Source organism: Pseudopodoces humilis, chromosome 6 (assembly GCF_049639895.1).
Source record: "Pseudopodoces humilis isolate 2021_Gansu_Grassland_sample_001 chromosome 6, ASM4963989v1, whole genome shotgun sequence".
In the NCBI taxonomy this organism is placed as follows: domain Eukaryota; kingdom Metazoa; phylum Chordata; class Aves; order Passeriformes; family Paridae; genus Pseudopodoces; species Pseudopodoces humilis.
The window spans coordinates 14715082-14734988 of record NC_142205.1 but is presented as its reverse complement, the minus strand read 5'-3'; the positions used below and the strand labels follow the sequence as shown (position 1 = coordinate 14734988).

At 35.1% G+C, this 19907-nt stretch overlaps 1 protein-coding gene across 4 annotated transcripts in view; it reads right to left on the bottom strand.

The window, feature by feature from the left end:
* Positions 1 to 19907, bottom strand: part of CPEB2 (cytoplasmic polyadenylation element binding protein 2) — a 50399-nt gene that overhangs the window by 20371 nt on the left and 10121 nt on the right. For 2 of the 4 annotated variants that reach the window (XM_005517830.3, XM_088056549.1), the window contains exons 3-5: positions 15597 to 15687; positions 8163 to 8213; positions 1587 to 1610 (exon numbers count right to left, since the gene is read on the bottom strand). In XM_005517830.3, the coding sequence (XP_005517887.3) occupies positions 1587 to 1610; positions 8163 to 8213; positions 15597 to 15687 (166 nt within the window). The remainder of the gene's footprint in view (positions 1 to 1586; positions 1611 to 8162; positions 8214 to 15596; positions 15688 to 19907) is intronic. The other 2 variants (XM_014263165.2, XM_088056550.1) reach the window with 1 other exon arrangement.

Below are 19907 nucleotides of genomic sequence, written 5' to 3'. Positions count from 1 at the left end.
ACATACATGGATGAAGCAGGCAAGCAGATTCCTCTTGTATATCAACTATTTAGGCACGAGAGGAGCAAGATTGAATCTATAAGATTGTATCAGCTGCATAATGTAGATATCAATTTTAGTTATTAAGACAAGTAAGAATGATCAAATCCTACAGGTGTAGATGAACGAGTGGTAAGATTTGGTTGTGCAACCAAAAAAAGTTGGATGCAACAAATTTCTGAATTACTGAAGTGAATGATGGACAAAATGGAGCTGTTACCATAATGACAGTGACAGGAAGAAGCGCATAATGGAAGATATAAGACGCATATTGCAGGAACCTGCAGGAAACTGCAAAGTGGAAATTTTAAGACATTCCACTAATAGAGTTAATGTCAATATCTTAAATCTAAAATTACTGTAATTTAGCTTGGTTTATAAGAAGTACTTCTTAGACAAGTATGTAACAGGGAAAACAGTCATAGAATAACCTTCAGAATAATTTATTTTTACCCACAGACCCATGTTAAAATCTAAGAACAATGATAACTGTTCTTTACAAATAAAACCAGTAGACCATGTTCTGAAGTGTTACCAGAGAGCTCAATTTTACTTTAATGTGGGTAAAGGTTTGCCAAAAGCACTGTAGCTCCTCTGAGAGCTAAGGTGACATGAAGGACAATGGATAAACACTTTCAGAGTAATATGGTCTACATGACTCCTATTACTTTCTTCTCCATCCTCTTCACTTCTAAATGTCTCTCAGATAAAGAAAGCAAAAAGGTAATTTTCTTTTCATTTTCAATAGGCTTTTACATTTCTCCTGATGACCATGAATAAAAAGGGTAAGCCCCTCTAAATACTCATTTCTTTTTGTTTTATGACAGTAAAAAAATAAGCAGAATCTGGCAGGAATTGTCAAAATCATTGTACTGTTACATCCACTGGCCATGATCTACAACATCATCCCTCTCTAGACTATGGCTACCAAGCACTAGGTTATGAACTGATGCAGAGACCAAGACAGACACATGAACTGATGTGTATGTGGTGAATATCAGAAGCTACCAAAGATCTTGGTAGGTTGTACTTGCATGTTTTACATGGTCTTTATAACAACTTCAGATCACATCCTGGCACAGTTAGAACAGCAGAGCTTTTTCAAGGTTAGTGAGCACATACTAGCTTATGCTATGAAGATCTGTTTACTACTTCTAAGAGCAGTCTACTAGATTTCTTGCTAAGTTTATGAAACATTTTTACTCTGTACACTACTGCTTCTACAGAAGCAAAAGGAGATGAGTAAGGACAACAGCAAACTGTGTACTCTTAAAGGGAGCAATGACTGCAAGCAGTACCATTAGCATGAACTAAATCACGATTAGAACTGCAGTTTTTGACTGATTAAAGGATTTGCAATTCAGACTCTAAGAGAACAATGATCGTATCAATCCAGACTGTACTCCTCCTTCCCTCACACCCTCCATCTTCCCCAAACTAAGATAACATGCAGATAGGCAAATACAATCAATAATCTGGATTAATTAACCATAATGATCAGTAACAGATCAGAATTAATTGAACTGTAACAAACAGAAGTGAATTACCTCGTCTTCGCCCATAACTCCTCGCTGCATGCAAACAAAGGACAAATTGTAAAATGTCAAATAACTGTATCATGCCCACAAACTAAAATATTTAATATACAAAGAACCATGTGGGTTAGCAGTAAGGAAAAGTCTGCATCTGTAACTGGTACTGATAAATGTAGATGAGAATACATTAAAGTGTCACATAAATACCATACTATTTTACTATTAAATTGATGTTAACACCAGCTGTAAGGAAAATGCTTTCAAATATTTCAATGTCTTTAAACTTGATCTCCACTTCATGTTAATTATGGATGAATTAATTATGGGAACTTTGCAATTCATCCTCAAAACGTGATTTGTATCTTATACAACTGCTTAAATAAAACACATAGGGTACCGAAATTGTAAAAAGGCAAATACAACTGCAAAAAGCATGTAGTAAGTGTTAAATTAATCACAGACACATCCTGGTCCACATGGAACAGTTTGTACAGTCCTTTGCAGTGACAATGCAAATGCTGTAAGCCGTGACCTTCCTTTTTCATGAAAAGACCTAGCAGAAAATTAACCGCAAGGTTTTGTTTGAAACAAAAGATGCCTTGTACTAGCAAACGAAATCAGGGCACAAGTCACAAGAAATAGCATTGTATCAAAAACACTGCACAAAGGCAAAGCAACAATTTCGCACAGACTGCAAGTAAATCCAAGATTTTCCTAACTTCTGAGTTTTGCAAGGTTCTTAAAGAGATCATGCTTGTAGCTACAGTTCAGAAAACCAGACTGATTGCTTCTCTGCCTGAAGGCTAAAAAACTAAAAATAGACAGATTACTAATACAGAAACTCTTAAGATTTGTGAAATTTCAGTTACATTTCCACAAAGTATTTTCTATTCCTGTTTAACAGACTCAGTATCTGAGAAAAATTACTTTAATCATTACACAGTTAAGTACCCAAACAGATGTTACTATTAACCATAAGATCATAGCAACGTTTAGGAACAGACTGCTGTGTCTTGGCATTATTGTTTTAATTTTACAAGGCATCTATACATACAATTCCCCTAAAAGCAACTGTTGTTCTAGGCCACTGAAATACATATAGTCTCAGAATAACTGATTCATAAATGCCATTCATTGTTCCATTCTCATATTATGAAATACTGCTATCCTGGTGCCTCCTATTTGATTAGGGGTTTTCAAAAATTTCATTAGATATAATATTTTTTCCCTTTGTTAATTTTATCCCTTCCAACTAGAAATTTAATAGGTTGCTTATGGAATTCTGAAAAAATCTTTCTTGTTTTTTCTCCCTTAGAACAGTTATATTTACACAACAGTCTTCCTCTTTCTATTCAACTTGCACTGAACTTGCTTTCAGATTTATTCTCTCTCATCTGAAATTATTATTGAAGAGAATAGTCTCTGCTTAAAGGTTTTCAGATCCTTAGAATTTCTACTAGAAAGCCAAAACAGAAAAAAACCACTTTCTGAAAGAGAACTAGGTATCTAACCAAGTGGAAATGCTTCAATTCAGATTTCCAGCACCAAAATAGACTCCACAAACAGTGTATTCTTCCCTGTGTTCAGCTCTCTCACTAGGTGCTGGGGTGACTGATGCTGAGCTTCAGACATGTTTTCTCCCTGAAGCCAGGCCCTCAGAAGACATGCAGTTCTGTGTCAGTGCTGCAGCATGTACGAATCTCTGACTCCTGGCCAAAGTGACTCCCACATAGCATTAGCAGTAGCGTCACTAAGCCCTCGCCTAACCCCCACGTTTGTTTTTTTTTTTTCAATTCCGTCCACAAATAAAACTAGAGTAAGCAGGAAAAATTCAAGTGCAGCCCATCCACAGCATGATCTGCAGTGCTGTGCTCTCTCTCGAAGGATAACCTAGTTATGCATACTAATATTCATCTTTCAGCACAAATGTCAGAACACTGCTTTTCTTTTCTTCTGCCCCTTTCAGCCTACCAAACCAGCTCAGCCATTTTCTTACATTTTCATAGTTAGGACAAGTTGATATGCAGAGAAATATTTTGTTACAGAACAACTGAAGTTTTCTTCTTTGTGCATTCAAAAAAAGGCAACAGCAATTTTAATGAAAAACAAAAAAGAGTTACTAAAATGTTAAAAACACCCAATGCAGATAAACTTAAAACAGCAGATGGTGCAGTATTTTATATATATGGGAATTAAAATGATGCACCAAAGTTGTCTGTGTATTTCTTGCTTCAGCAAAACAATGAAATCAGGGAAAACAGGAGGAAAACTGTACCTGATGTTGTCACATCATTTACTCTACTTGTATGGCAAACCTTCCACCCTAAAATTTATGTCTTGCTCATTTAGATTGCAAACTAGTCTGGGCAGGGATTTAGTGCTACTTTGCATCTAGAAAAATGCAAAATTTCTGTTTTTATTAAAATAATCTACATATAATGTCTTACACCTTACAGAGCATGGATGCTTACAGAGCATAACAACTGTATAAATATAGTTAATTACAGGTTTACCTATACATCTAGATTATACAGATATATTTAACATACATATAATCAGTACACATGTTTATAGATAAATAACTGCAGGGAAGACAGTTCTTTTGGAAAAGGCCAGACACTGTAGGCAAATGATTGCTTTACAGCAACAAAAAAGGAGAGATTAAACTGCTTTCCTTAACTTGTCCAAATAATAAATCATACAGAGATTTGTCTTTTAGTTTATAAAGCTGGATATTTTGATTAGCGAGTAACTTGGAAAAATTTCAAATGAGTGATAATGCATGAAAGACACTTTTATTCTAGAAAGTATCCATTAGGCAACACATACAAAAAAAGTATAATGATGCCCACTGAAAAAGAAATCCAGTTAACACAGGAACCTTCCAAAATTAAAGAGTGCTGTATATACAACAAAGCTTTTAGCTAAAACCTTTCTCTATGTCCCTGAAATTTCATACTAGTACAACTTACACCCATCAGAAGAAATTAAAATCCCCATTTCTGCAATGCAGATCAGTTCACAGATTTAAGACATAAGTAAATACATTTGTTGTGCATGCTTATCTAACACTGAGACAATAGAACTATATGTTATGTGAGTAATGCTACCACAAAGATAGCAAATGTATGGTTTCATTTCATTCAAACACATATTTCAAATACATAACCAGAGATCAAATATACACATATTGAAGTAACTCAACTGAGTCACTGAGCTGAATTAAAAATACTATGTTGTGTATCAGGAAAAACTACCAGGAAAATTTCCTACAAAGGTAACTGTTAAGTTTATAGAAAGATAAAATATTATTTGTCACTAACATTCCGACATAATCAGATACAGAGACATGATGAAACCTTTTTCATTAATAATTGTAATTTAAAGAAATCCACAAACAGTTAAAGCAATAATTTCCCAAGAGTCTAGACTAAAGGAGGTAAGTGCCTAATTCCCATTTTATTCTATTGGATTTGGGTCCAATAGAATAAAATCCAAATTTTGGGTCCAAATTCCATTTAGATGTCTTTAGAAATAACACCTTCATAGATCTTAAGGCTGAAAGACATCGTTATGACCATTCAAGCTTAGCACACCTGAAAGAAGTGTGTACAGGAGTTCATTTAGCAATTCCTCTATAGCAAGTTTAGCAATTCCTGTATAGGAAGTTTAGCAATTTCTGTTTGAAGTAAAACAGCTTTCTTTAGAAGCACAACCAGTTATAGCATCTCTAAGAAGTCTAATATGCTCTTGCTAAACTAATCAAATGGGGAATTATGCTTCAACAGCCATTGAAAAAATTCAACTCATTAAAACTATAGAAGGTGGAGGGAACCCTGTAATGGGGAAAAACACCCTACATATCCCAACAAACTTGACTCTTGCAGTATTACTTGCTTCACAAATGTTCTCTCTAAGCTGACAAAGATGCAGTCAGGTATACCCATTCCAAAGTATCCTTTTTTACTTTTGAGAGATAACAGTCATTAAAAATGCATTACTTTTTTACAGCTTAAGCTGAAATAGATATGAAATTATATATAATTTATTAAAACACATAAATCAAATTTCCTTTAGTTGATTTCATTAATTTAAATAATGAAAACTGTAAATATTAATATTAGGTATAGTTCAGCAAGTACATTTTAAACGACTTGGAAAAAAATCTATCATATAAGAAGATGAAAATCTACCTAAAAAAAAGTTTTATCTAGAAGTGCTTAGTCTTAAAAGGGCTGCACAGATCCAGCCTGGCTCATGTTAGAACCTTTCTGGAATCCAGAGATACCAGTTCACTAAAATTAATCCAACTAAAATCCAGAGAGGGTCGGTGTTAAGCATTAGTGTATGCATAAACGGGCAGAGGATGCTTAAAATATTTGTGATTTGCTTTCATGAAGGTCTGACGTTCCTGTTCCTCATCACAGCTACTACAGTACTTACTGAGAAATTAAGGGACAAATGTGAGTCTTTGAATTACTAACTCTTCCCAATTCTCCCTCCAAGTCACCAATTACAGATAGAGGGAAATGTTAGCTTGAACCCACATAAGTGGAGAAGGAAATTGAAGTCTACAAGTTTATCAACAGGTGTTCAAACCATAATTCTCATTACTGCACATTTGGAGGAAGTCCCTCAATTCTTCCTAAGAAAGAAAGGTTGTGCAGAGTCTGAGCAGCTGGAGCTTCCCAGGAGTTGTTTCCAGTGCTTCTGCTCTTGAGCTGCAAGAAGCTACAGTTAAGACATGCCAACCTGAAGGGGCTCTGAAGAGTGTTCCTGACTGGCCTGGCCTGCACTGACAGCTACATCAGACTCCAGCTATGTGATAGAGACTAGGCTCTGAATTAAATTCTAAAGGACGTAATTTTAAAAACTAAGCATTGCAGCACCTTTTAGATACCCAAACTGTTATTTTTTATCTCACTTACTGAAGGCTGAAAATAATACTGCAGCTTTTAATATAGCAGTCACACTAAGTGCTACCTTAAAAAGTACAAGAGAAACCACACCAGTGTTAAAAGTAAGACTCTTCTTTAGCACATGTTCTAGCTTTATGGTAAGGTTTTGGGACAGACTGGTACTACTGCATTTTTCCAGTGTCCATGATAACAACAAACCCCTTCCTTCCTAGATATTCCATGGAGTAACAATAGTTCCCATGTGCTTTTTTAGCATGCAAAACTCTAAAAAGAGAAGTTCACCATTCTAAGTAAAATTAAATTAATTAAAATATTAATTTCTTACACCCATCTCACTGAAATATTTCAGTTTCTCTTCATACCTTCCCATCTAACACTTCCTTGTACAGCAGCAGATAATTGCATGTATACCACCTGAACAAATCAGTTTGCAGAATAGGTCTTAAAGCTGCAGTTAAATACAGAAAGTAAAATGTTGTAAATGTTGTGACATCAAGCACATCGATATTCAGTGTAGAGGAATCAAGATACTGATTTTATTTCAATAGTTATGTACTTATTTTTTTCTTTTCAAGATACTCCATTGTCTCAAACTTACCTATTCAATACCAAAGGATCTACTTCTACAAATGGCTATTGTGCAGTATTTTCCTTCACTGGGTATAAGGGTAAATCTTAATTTCCTTAAAATTTTAAACATTTATTCAGTATTATAAAAAAAACAGATTTAAAAAAAGGTAATATATATATTTGTTTACATCTTATGTCCATTTGCACAAGTAAATGACTGCACAGAACAGGTAAGGCAATTAAAAAAAAAAGATCACCAAAAACCACCACCACCACCACCAAAAAAACTACATAATTTCAAATGGCAAAAAATGTATTCTGAACATTTTTTTTAAAGAGATCTTTACTGTTAACACTTAGACTCACCAAGTGAATGACAAAAAATGTACGTCATGTGCAACAGCTTCCATGTTTTCTAATCTAGAGAAGCTGTGGCGCTACAGGTCTAATTTTTCCCAAGGCAGAAAACATTTATGTGCAAAACCCCTGATTTATTATTGACTTAGATGGATTACCAAGCTGTGCTTCCTTCTTTAGCCTTGAACAAAGGCTAAAGTTCATGCCTTCACTGAGTAGCAGATGTTCATGAAGCCTGACCTACTGGGAGAGGAACATGAACATGAACTCTAACTTCAGCATATTTCACAGTTAGACACGTGCTTGACAAAAGCCACTTAGAAAAACCCCCCAAAAAATAAAATGTTATTTCACATGAGTGTAATACAAAGTGTCTAGTTCACTCTTTATTTACCCAAAATAGAAAAACGTGTTTCTATCCTTCTTATTTTTCTAATTCCTGTTTCAGTAGAACAGATTTCTAACAGCTCTTTGGAAAACATACCCTTGGTTTGCTTGAGAACAACAAAGAATAGTGCATCATTATGAGTATTTCAGATTTCCAATAAGCTAGATATAATGAAAGGCTGTTGCAAGATTAGCTCTTGCCATTCAACTCCAAAAAATGGCAACAGTCCCATCAGTGTTGAAGACTAGAGGCAAGTAATTCAGTAACAGAATATAATAGCATAATTTTATACCAACATTTCAGATTTAAGCTAAGCTAGAGATAATTAGAAACTGTTATAAGATTAGAACTTACCATTTAACATCAGAAGATTGTCAGTCCCCGGATGTGGATAACTCAAGCGACCTTAAAAAAAACAAAAACCAAAGAACAAAACAAATGCAGAGGTTTTAGCTATTATGCTAGAAAAAATAACAAAATATCACTGCTTAGAATTTGCCTAAGGGAAATAAAGAGCTAATATTTAACTCCAAGCACATTAACCAACAATACCCTTGACCCAAGTTAAAGCTGACAAGAACAGACTTCTTAACCTTAATTCTCTGGTCATAAGATCTGCAGTGTACTTTGGGATCAGCTCCAATAGGATAAAGCCACTTTTTGTTTCATGACACCCAGAAATAGTGCTGACTGCTTTAGTCTTCTCTTTCACAGTGACTGTGAATAACTGCACTATGCACACTGCTTAACAGAGTGGCATTTCTACAGCTTAGTGCTTCCCTACTGAATGAATTTAAGAAAAATCATGTTAATAAGAAATAAGGCATGAAAATTTTATTAACTGATTTATGACTCCATCTTGGTGTGCTTCATATAACCCTGGTATGTAATATTTTTCAGTAAGTCTAGCAACATTAGAGCAGTTGCTTATCTACAGATTCAACAAAATTAAAGACTATTATAGATAAAATTTCCAGCATTTTAGACTGAATAAAAAAATTATATGAAAACCTTATATCCTGACATTAGAATTTTTCCGGAATTGCACTTTACTACACCGCTGGCATGCTACACTTTAGTAGTCAAATGAATGGTTTAAAATGCACAGCTGAAGTGTCTGTTCACTACAAATTCCTTTTTATTAAAGGAGACTTTTTCTGTATACAGGAAGCTGCAAACATACCAGTAGTGCACACTGACCTAGAGAGACATTTACAATAGCTGCTGTGCTTGGAAAAACTGTGGTTTAATGTGCAAATAAACTGCATTGCTATCTATCTTGTTATTCAAATATATTTGCTTGCTTAAAAACTGAAGAGTATTTTATGTATATATGCATATATATATGAATACTGTGACTTAAACATGTATCTCTTTTGAAGGAAATGGGAATTCTTGTAGAGGCATAAAGAAGAACTCAGTCTGGAAGCAATGGGCATGTAAAACTCACACATTTTTAAAGGTTCATATATATGTAGATGGCTTTCAAGAAAAAGAAACCCCAGGGGAAAAAAAGAAAGAAAGACAAATCAACAACCTATATATTAAGGCTGTCTAGCAATTCTTATCATACTCTGTTTGGTCCTCTACTGCTGGTAAACCCATGATCTTAACAGCAAGACTAGAAATTTCTTCAAGTAGTTCTGAGTCCCAAGGGACACCTTTGCGGTTAAATAAAAACTATTTTTGTTGCAAATCTGTAAATAGGGTTTAGGTTTTGTTCTTCTCCTTGAAGAAATCAACATGGTAATTTTCTGTCAAAAAATAATTTGAAAATTTACACATTGGAAACTCTGAAATGTAAAACTTCAAAACAGCAAGATTGAGATAATTTAGGGAATTTTGTTCAAGCTTATTTACAGGCATTGTGGCAAAAAAGATCTTTATACAGCTGTGAACTATTTGTCATCCCACAGACTTTATTATTGCAAGAATGGATGGTATCAGAACACCTGCAGATTAGGTAAGAACAATTTGCTGTTGAATTTGGAAGCACTGAAAGGCTAGGGCAGGCTCCTGGAGAAGGGTAGATGAATGCTATCCAAAAGGACTTTGCTGTCTTCTCTAATTTCAACAGAATCTTTGAGTAGACTTAGGCAAAATACTAAACAAAAACCTTTGTAGGAGCCTCTGTCTTTGTGTTTCTTGTCTTCAAAGTGTCCTGTTTTAATATACTTTTTCTGTCAAACTGAACATCTACAGTTACAGCTGATGTCTCTTGGAACTACAAAAATTCTACCCTTCTAGCAATGCATGCTGTTAAAAAGGCAAAAGCATCAGGAAAAAGGCATCCTTAAATTGCACTCTGGGAGCTGCCACAGCTCAGCCTGGTGTGTAAGTTACTTTGCTATGTTTTTTAGGATTTTGCTCTATCAAGGCTAATATTCATTTTTCTAACAGCAAGAATTTCACAAGATCACTGCCATATCATATTTATATACATTGCTGTAGAAATACTTGTAATAATAGGTGTTCCTTGCAAATCAGAATGCTGTATTTATCAAGAATGACAAAAGAAATGGCGAGACATTATCTCAAACTTCCTTTAGTCTGTGGTGACGGTCTTTCTCCCTATCTGAATTAATCCTCTTTTCCTATTTAGCAAGAGAGACAAAGGATAGGGGTTTATTCTCTGCAATGATTTCATAAACAGAAGGCAGATTTAAGGCCTAGTAAGACAGAGAATCTCACTGGTGCAAACACCAGGGGAGGAAAACTAAAAATTAGTAAATTCTAGGTGTATAACTCTGCTTCTGCATTCTTTTGCTTTTTCCCCTTTATAGCTTCACAAATAAGCTACATCTGAAACACAGATGCCAAGCTGAAATAATGAAGGACTTCTCACTGAGTGAAGGACTGCACCAGACAGCTGGGCCAACCACTGCAGCCAAAAATAAAAACAAAAGATGGGAGCACCATCTTGTAACAATTTACTTTGCTTCTATCAAATACATCTTTCTATCAAATGCATCTTTCTAGCTGGCTATTTTCACTATAAGTTGTTCAATGCATCATAAAAGAAAATTATATCATTTTAAGAACAAGGCACAAATCCTGTCCCATCCTACATCGCTGTATAGACCATTCAATGGTCTTCTAGCAGGTCCAGTGGCCTCCACCTGCTTAATAAAGTAGTTTTAATAATAAAGATGACTGAATAGTTAAAAATCAACTGCCAATTAGTTAGAAAATAGCTAATATTTAAATAATAGACTTAGTCAACTCCTGAAAAATGTAAAGTAATTAATTCACTACCTCTCTGCAGAACTTGTCTATAGAATCAAAAATTTGTAACCTGCTACTATCTGAAACAAATACAGTGCCAAATATCACCATTCTGTATCAGAAAGATCATCATGTTACAGAAATTTTGTCTGTGCAAACCTGAACTTGCAACTTCACCATACTGCTAATGAATAATTCTCATGTATCATGGCTAAACTGAAACTAGCACTGCTAAGAAGCAGCAGGTATGCCTGACACTTCTTATGCAACTAGAATTCTATTGAACCTAGCCTCGTAATTGTAATTAACAGAACTGTCTGCCTTGTGCATGTTTCTCAATGCATTCTTCTGCAAGGACAGAAAAAAAATTAAAAGCTTCAAATAAACTTTGGTGGGCCACTTTATTCACTGAATCCACCTAAGAGTCTTGCTAATAATCCAAACTTGAGGAAAGAGAACAAACTTAGTTTTAGCAACATTTCCTCAATCTCATGTTACTGATAGGGGCAAAGGAAATTAAAATTTTTGTAAACTTCTTGGCATACTCACTTTTTATTTTAAGGGAAATTCACATCTACTTTTAGAAATACATACTTTTTATTCCTATTTAACTAAACTGTTGGAGGAATCCCCATATATTAAAACATAATTGCTTTAAAAATTGCTGACTCACAGATCCACAAGTTTGATATTTCATGTCTACTCTCCCCCTTTAAAAAAAAAGTCTTAATTGGTTGTATTAAGAGACTGAGAATCAAAAACTCCTTACCCCTTCCACGTGAAGCTTTTCCCATTAAGAGTGAATGGCTGAGTATCACAGTAGTTTCAGAAAACAGTTTTTGGAAACAGCGTAGTTAAGACAACTGCACAAACCCATGTTTGGACAACACCTAGCTACAGAAAACCTAGAGACTGCACTTTCCAATGCTTGCGTTTGAATTATGCAACTCAGAACGAGGCCAAATGGATTGTCTTTGATAGTCCATGTATTCAGACAAACCAGTCTCTCAGTCTTAAATATATTCTTTTATCAGAAGAAGTTTCTATGACAGAAAGAAGAAACAATGTGTATGTAAGATTTCAAAGCCTTTTATGTGACTAGCGAGAGAATTTTTTCCTGTTTTTTTCCAGCCTCAGAAATTCTTTTCTTGGCACAATTTGAACTACTCTAGCAAGAAACTGTGCAGCTTTAAACTTTAGAGCTTCGTAACACAAAATATAAAACAAATGTAATTGAAAGAAAAACAATGTTCTCTGAGCCACAATCTTTACTAGAAAGAAGTTTAAAACAGCAGGTAATGAATTCCATTAAATCAGTCTTCTCAATAATAACAGATATTGCACAGAAAATATAACAACCGTTTCTAAGCTTTCTCCGTAACCTGTTTCAGCCCAAATGCATTGTCTTTCCTGCTTCTTGACAGGAAAATACATTGATATTTGGGGGAGTAGAAGGAGAAAAAAGTAAAGCAGGTATGCAAGTGGTACGTCTGAAGAGTTATACTAGCAATACCTACATCTGTCAGGCTATCAGTTTTTTAATTCTATTGTTTTAAGAACTATCATGAGAATAAAAAGGGTTTTAAGAATAATGATACAAAAATGAATTAATTTAACTTCAGCTTTTATTTCACCAGAATTGGATGGATGGGACTAACATTACTTAAGGTCTTGTTATGAAACACATTTCAAGAAAGCTGCATGGGAAAAATTAGTTTTAATATGATCAGTATTTCTGCTGCAATGACTACTGAAGTCAAACATCTTCTCCCTATTACACTACCTCGAAAATATCGAAAGCTACAAAATTGCTTCTCTTTTGATCATGTGTGTTGTAATGACAAAGCTTTGTCTAAGTGAAGCCAAAACTAGTAATTTCTAAACAATTTCCTGGCAGGCATAACCTTAGCTTTCAGTAAATCAGATTTGAAATCAATTTTTTTTCAAGTTCATGAAAGCAAAAGTGGTGAAATTTGACTTGCTCCTAAAATGGATGCTGACATGCAAAACTTGAAGCTATGAGCTAGTACACAGACTGTCTGTTCTGCATTGTGCAAAATTTCAGACAAGATGCTTAGTCATACTCCAGATATTGTAAGCAGCTAAATCTGAAACACGTGCTTAAAATTCCAGGGACTTTCATTTTACTGCTGCGATTAGATATAAAAGATGCATTGTTTTAGCGTGCTTAGGTTTACTTGAAACCTTGTCATTAAAATATTCTCTAGTTACAAAATACTCTTCAGTTACAACAAAATATATTTTATATTAATAGCAGCAACAAACAGATAATAATAGTAATAGTAATAATAACAGTTTTCTTAATCCTGTGCATTCTGCAAGCAAATATGATGGAGTTTTAAGTAAATGTTAGATTTTCTGTGGTGAAAAGTCACAGAGACTGATATAATCAAATAAAAGTTTCATCGTTGTTAGCAAAAAAAAGAAAAAAAAGAGAGAAGTTGCTCAGAAATTACAGAAATTCCAATTAATGGTGAAAAAACATCAGAAGACAGTAGAGAACTAAAAGGTTGATATACCACAAGGTCTCTTCCTCCCATTTTCAGTCCATAAGGAATATTTCTTGGACCTTATTGTTAATAATGTAACTGTTTCAGCTGAAGTCACATCCACAGAGAAAAAATATCTTACACCCATCAACTTAAATAGCAGCACACAATTACTCTATTTAAATTCAGTTGGCATGTGCATTGTTCTCTGGCACTTGATCAGAAAAATGGGTTTCCTTTGAGTTTATCACTATCTATGGCTTCCATCTGTTTTTGTTCAAACATAAAATTTAGCAGAATTTTCACTGCAAGAACATGACTGTTTAACTGTTAAAAAAAAATAAATCTCTTAACTGTAGACTGGCACCATACTCTCATATCCCTAGAAAGCACAGATGGAAACTACTGAGATTTTTCAAGGTATCTACGTATGAACCAAATTAACTTTTAAGTCTTAAAGTTTTGCATACCAGTCTATTGTAAGATAATGAAATACGAAGAGATGAATAAAAATAAAAATTGGTATTTTCTGTGTTCACTGTGCCTCTAAAATCTCTTCTGCATTACAGAGCCAAAATTAAAACAGTGAGATGGCAGGGGGAACCGAGCAACCAATTCCATTTGTTGTGTCAGCATGTACAGAAAGAAGAAACAGACTGGTTTTCATCTTCAGGAATGTGAGAGGTGCCAATGGCAGTATAGTGCTGTAGAAGATCCGCATACTCTAGCTTTATGCCTAACAGTAGCTTTCAGACAAGTAAAGAAGTATTAACTACTTAAGTACAGCAAATAGGAGCAAGAATGCCCTGTAACAGGAGTGATAGACGTGGTCACCTCATCTTTGAGGAGATATGCATGCTTTTAGCACACAGCAGTTACCACTTGGCAAGCTGTTTACAGATTTTAAACCTTTTGTGTTACTTAATGATGTTTTGAAAATATGTAGAATAGGCAGAAATTGAATCTAATAAAGGACTTTAACAAAATTGCTAAAATTGAATTAATTCTCTTAAGGCAGTAAAAAAGAAAACACCAGATTTAAAAACACCAAAGAAAATTTAATTTCAGCTTCCACTTACTTTAAAGTTGAGGAAAATTAACAGTTGAAGCAAATGCTACATACTTAGAGATGCTTTGTAGAGATTTTCAGCTTGGAAAAAAACTTCCAGCTTTTGGCTAACTATTTTAAATCTTAAAATACCATTAAGTGCTGTCTGAATGCTCCAGGTCTTCCAACTGATCGCAGAGGTCTTAAGAGAATGATAAGCAGACTAGCAAGAGAGAACAACAGGCCCCTTTGTGCTAATGTAACGTATAGTAAGTGTAAGAGCTGCTAGAAATGGAGAATGGATGGGAGTAAATAATGCTGCAAAAAAATTTGATTGTTTTATTTTTTCAATTGCTTCAATACAGAGATTTAATTTCTATGAAGCAAGCCTGAAGTCTTGGACAATTTTAAAATTAGATTGTGTTAGTCTAATTAGAACACCACAAATGAAGTAACAGCTGATCAGTCCAAGTGAAACAGTCTGGGTTCCATGCCCTGATGCTCAATAGTAAATGCTACCTGAGAAAGTATGGAAGATGAGTCACAAGAGTGAATTAATGTACAGTGAAAAAAGGAGTTAAAATGGAAGCCCACACATGCTAGCTGTATGCTCACTGCTGTGGCAAATGATTTAATAGAGCCCAAGCTGTATGAGGAACCAGCATTCTAAAGCATTTCTGGACTTCTTTAGACTGGATGCCTAAGTATCCTCCATAGATTTGAAAAATACACTTAAAAAGTCAAAACCTGATTTTATCAATGGACTTAGTTTTCTTTTCAGCTTCCACAGCAGAGAAAGGGAATATTATCTAGCAACACTGGGAATGGTTTAAGTAACTGTGAAACAATGTTTTCAGTAAAAGATAGCTTAAGACTTTTCATTTGAGTGAGAAAACAGTTCATTTGCCGTTTTAATACGAACCTTGAATCTAAATTAACAATCACTATTAATTCAAATATGCAGAATGGCTGACCCTTTTTTCTTTATTTAGCATAATAACATACCTTTAAGTGGATCATGCTCTGCTCTCATAATGTCAATAAGGGAGTTTTCCAAAGAGTGCATATTCAGACTGTCATACATTCTATTTCGATCCTAAAAGAAAACAAAAGCCTTAGTATTGGAATACAGTTTCTGTAGTTTTTCACAAAAAACTTGAAAGGAAAACACAGGTTCCTTCTAACAGCTGCCCACTCGCTCTGGAGATGGACAATGATACAAGGTAAGGTGTGATTTTATTAACTAATTTTAACAGCATCCAAATACTAGAGACTCAGTGTGAAGAACTCTGTGTGATGCAGTGTGAACAAGTACTGTGTATGCATTTGACAGCCTGTGATTACCTGTTTCCTTCAGAACTGCTTGAATCAGTTCTAGCAAACCACAGCACCGTTATGCATTAGGCTGATTAATGAAGGAGACTAATGTCTGTAAGACTTCAATTTCATTTCATGCACAAGTACAAAAGTGATGAAGGTGGGGAACTACAGGACAAGAATAGTCATATCACATAAAAGAGAGCACTTTCTTGGTCCTTGGTCAAGTGCCTGGCATGGGCCACGAGCCCCTGTGGAGGCTGCGCTTGCTCGCTTTGGGGCCTTTGCATACCAAGACTTGAGATACAAATGGTCAGCACTTAACGGTTAAAGGGTGGAAAATGAAAGCTAAACTATGAAAAGGAAATGCCACATATCTTACTAATAGATTATCAGCCTTACAGAGGACAATTTCCTTTAGACATGTTTATTAAGAAGTTACTGTACAGCCCTTAAAAATATTTTCATTGACAGCAATAAAAGTTATTGCAATGAACTAGTTTTCATCCAAGCCATCTTCTCCCATGTTTTCCAATATACCCAAGTTACAGACACAGAAAAAATATGACTTTTAAATTCTTTGGTCTTTCTGGGATACCTTTCAGAAACTGAAAACAGTGTAAAACTATAATCTCCTACTTTCAAGGCTTCTAGCTAGACTGCACTGCACTTAAATCCTATAACAGTGTCTTAATTTTACTGCTGTCTTCGGTTTTCACTATAGTAATTCAGCAGAGTAGGATGAAATGCATCATATACATCCCATGACTGGTGAAATTCCCTAAAGGTGCAGCCATCCACTTAGTATGCATATAATAGGGACAGAAGATATATGATCCATACACACTGACTTTCTGTGACCATTCAGCAGAACCATAGATTCATTTCAAACTACGCCCCTCAGCAAATGGTATTATTCTTCACATTGGAGGAGTAAAAAAGCAAGCTTTAGAACAGATTTTTCTATGAATTGCACACTATGACTTATGATCAGCTTTGCCAGGTTGAAACCAGGGTTTTACTTTCATCTCTTAAAAAGTTGTATCTTAAAAAGTCAATGTCAGGATGAAGAGGGAGAAGCCTTTATTCCCACCCCTATCTCAAACAACTATTAAGAGTAATGGGTTCTTGTTGGGTAAACAATCGGCTAAAAAATAAAGAATCTGATTAAATTAGTATTTCTGGAAGCCCTTGGACAATTTTACTGATAAATTTAAAAAGTAGGTTTCTCTTGTCTCCTGCCAGACCAAATGCCACTGACACTTCGTGAGGCAATCTTCAACCTGGTTTGAGTGCCAACAAGTCACCAGCACTATTTTAGTTCACAGTAACCTTTATTTTGGGACTGGCTGGCTTTTATTCAGTTTAGTTGCCCTGAGAACCACCAAATGAAACTGAAGTGACCAATCTGCCTCTATGCCCTTACATGTTTGTTTCTCAATAGCACAATGAAAATAACCTGCTTAGCACAGCAAAGTTGCTTTCTATAGAAGGTGTGAGCAGTGACCAAGCTGGATCTGTTCCCTACTGTCCCCTAGCATTCAAAAAGTATCTCATCAGGACTGTTAATGAAGTCTTAAATTCTGTTTACGGCACAAGTTGGTAGGTAGTCAGTGCTCTTGCAAAAACCAACGCTGAGTAAAGACAAAACATGCTTTGCTATCTTTGTAGCTGATAAGGCAAAAAAACTAGTATTGGTAAAAACCAGACTGAATTGTATATGGTGTTTTATCTTTGTAACAGGCTCATTACATATTTTCTTTTTTCCTTTTTTTGAACACTGCCACATACATATGTGTTGAAGTAACACATGGCTGTCTGGGAAATGGTCATTATTACAGACTTAATGATGCTCTGTGGAGCAGGAGTCTGTAAGAAAAGGCTCAGCCATGGTTAATTCCTAAAACTGGGCTACTTGGTCCTAGATCTTACAGAGAAATGGAGAAGAAAATCATGAAACATATGCTTGCAATTTATTTGTAAACTGCTCTACTGGGTGACATCTAATTTCACCCTTGCATCATTCTATTCTGAAAGTTCTATGTATCTAAAGTGAAAGGTCTTCCTCTGCTAAAAGCAGAAAGAATAATAAGCTTTTCCCATCCTTTTTAGAAAGTTTGTGGTTTGTTTCCTTGAATTGTATTACTTAATTTTGGGCAGTAGAAACATACAATGGGCCAACACTGCACAATATCAAAACGTTGTGAATACACTGAAGTACAGCAGGATTTAAACACAGGATTGCATTCTGCTATCCCACTACCCCCACTTCACACTACCCACTCATGAGTTTGGGTAGTATCTTGGTAATCAGTGCTTCAAAATTTAATCTCTATTCCAAATGACTCTGATGAATTGCATGCTATAAAGCAACATTATCTGAAATTTAACTGTCTCTAAAGGAGTAAGTAATTCTTTGGGTACAAGGTTCATTTTAAACCTTTCTGCAGCTTGGCTTTATAATGCTACAACATGGCTTTGAGTTCCCAAAATATGTATATCATATCTTTCAAGAGAACAGTTATCATCTATGCTAAAAGGGAGCTTTAATTTCAAAGCAGAACCCAGAAGTATTTCAGTAATGTAGGTCACACACCAGGCAGTATTTTCTAGAAAGGTCTGCTGAAACAATTTTACTACAGCAGGAACTACTAAATCAGAAAACGTCTATTATGGATTTGGTCAATTTTTGGGACAAGCATAAAAAAGCACTACCACAGAAAACAATTAATGTTCCAGATCTCCATTCATGTGGAAACAGTCCCAAGAATTAGGATTAGCTTTAGTTTCATTATTTCAACACAACTGATAAGCAGTTATTTTCTAAAACAACCTGGACCTACTTTTAAAACAACATGGAAGTAGTCCCAAAAATTAGAACTATTTCCATGTTGTCTTAAAGATAGTACCAGATTGTTTTGGAAGATAACTACTTATCAACCATGTTGAAATAATGAAGCTAAAGATAATCAGTAGTGCAAAGGCACTGATACCTAAGCATGTATGTTAATACACATTTTCTATCATCCTGACTCGCGAATCGTCAAGGTTGAATTCCTGTTAAATATTTTTAATTTTCTTCAGCTCTGTGGTTCATCAGTCCTGTGCTAAGAAGCAAGTAAACTCTTGTTGTGTCAAAAGGTCTGTACCTCAGTGGAATGCCACAACATAATGCTGGCTTTTTCCCCTCAGAGCTGATAGTTAACTTGTCCCAAGCGTTACAAATTCTCAGACTAGTTTTTTAACTGTCTAAATGTTTGAATCCTGCTTGACCTACCTTTCCCGTATCAGAATCACTACTACAGACTGAGTGATATGGTTAAGTAAAAAACTGTCTATGTAAGGAAGTTTACAGAAAAGTGGTAGTTATTTTAGGAATAGGAGAAGCACAAAGTATCCTTCCCACACAATTCAAGTGCTAGAAGGAGCTTTTGACAATGTCATGCGAAGTACAGCTTAAGAGTATGCATTTGAGTAGTCCCCAAGCCATGCATCTGAATATGCATGCATGAATGAGAGGAGGGCAGCTTTCTCTGAAGAGCAAGTTTCAGTACTAAACCCATGAACAAATAGTTTTTCTTGGCACATTCTATTTAGGACTTCTATATATACCTGTGCAATTTATGCAAAGATTATCCTGTTTGAGCATTTGCAGAAACAGCAGTCACATCTCTAAGCTTATATATTGTCTCTTATGCATAAACCAAATACAAGGACCGAAGCTATTGAGTGGTGAATAGTTTTGCTGATTTTTAACCACAAACACTATTTCATAGTTAAGAAGTCTTGACACCTTTGAATTTTGGACACATGCTTTAAACTACTGATTTGTGGGACTACTTGAAGCAAAAAACTAGAAAGCTAACAGAGGTATTAAAATCTGTAGTATCTTTAAGAAATGTCTCTTCATACTGTAAAGAAATATAGCACCATGGGACAGGAGCTGAAGACGAAAATCATAAAGCTTATACTCATTTCAAGTATAGTCTTACTTGGCTG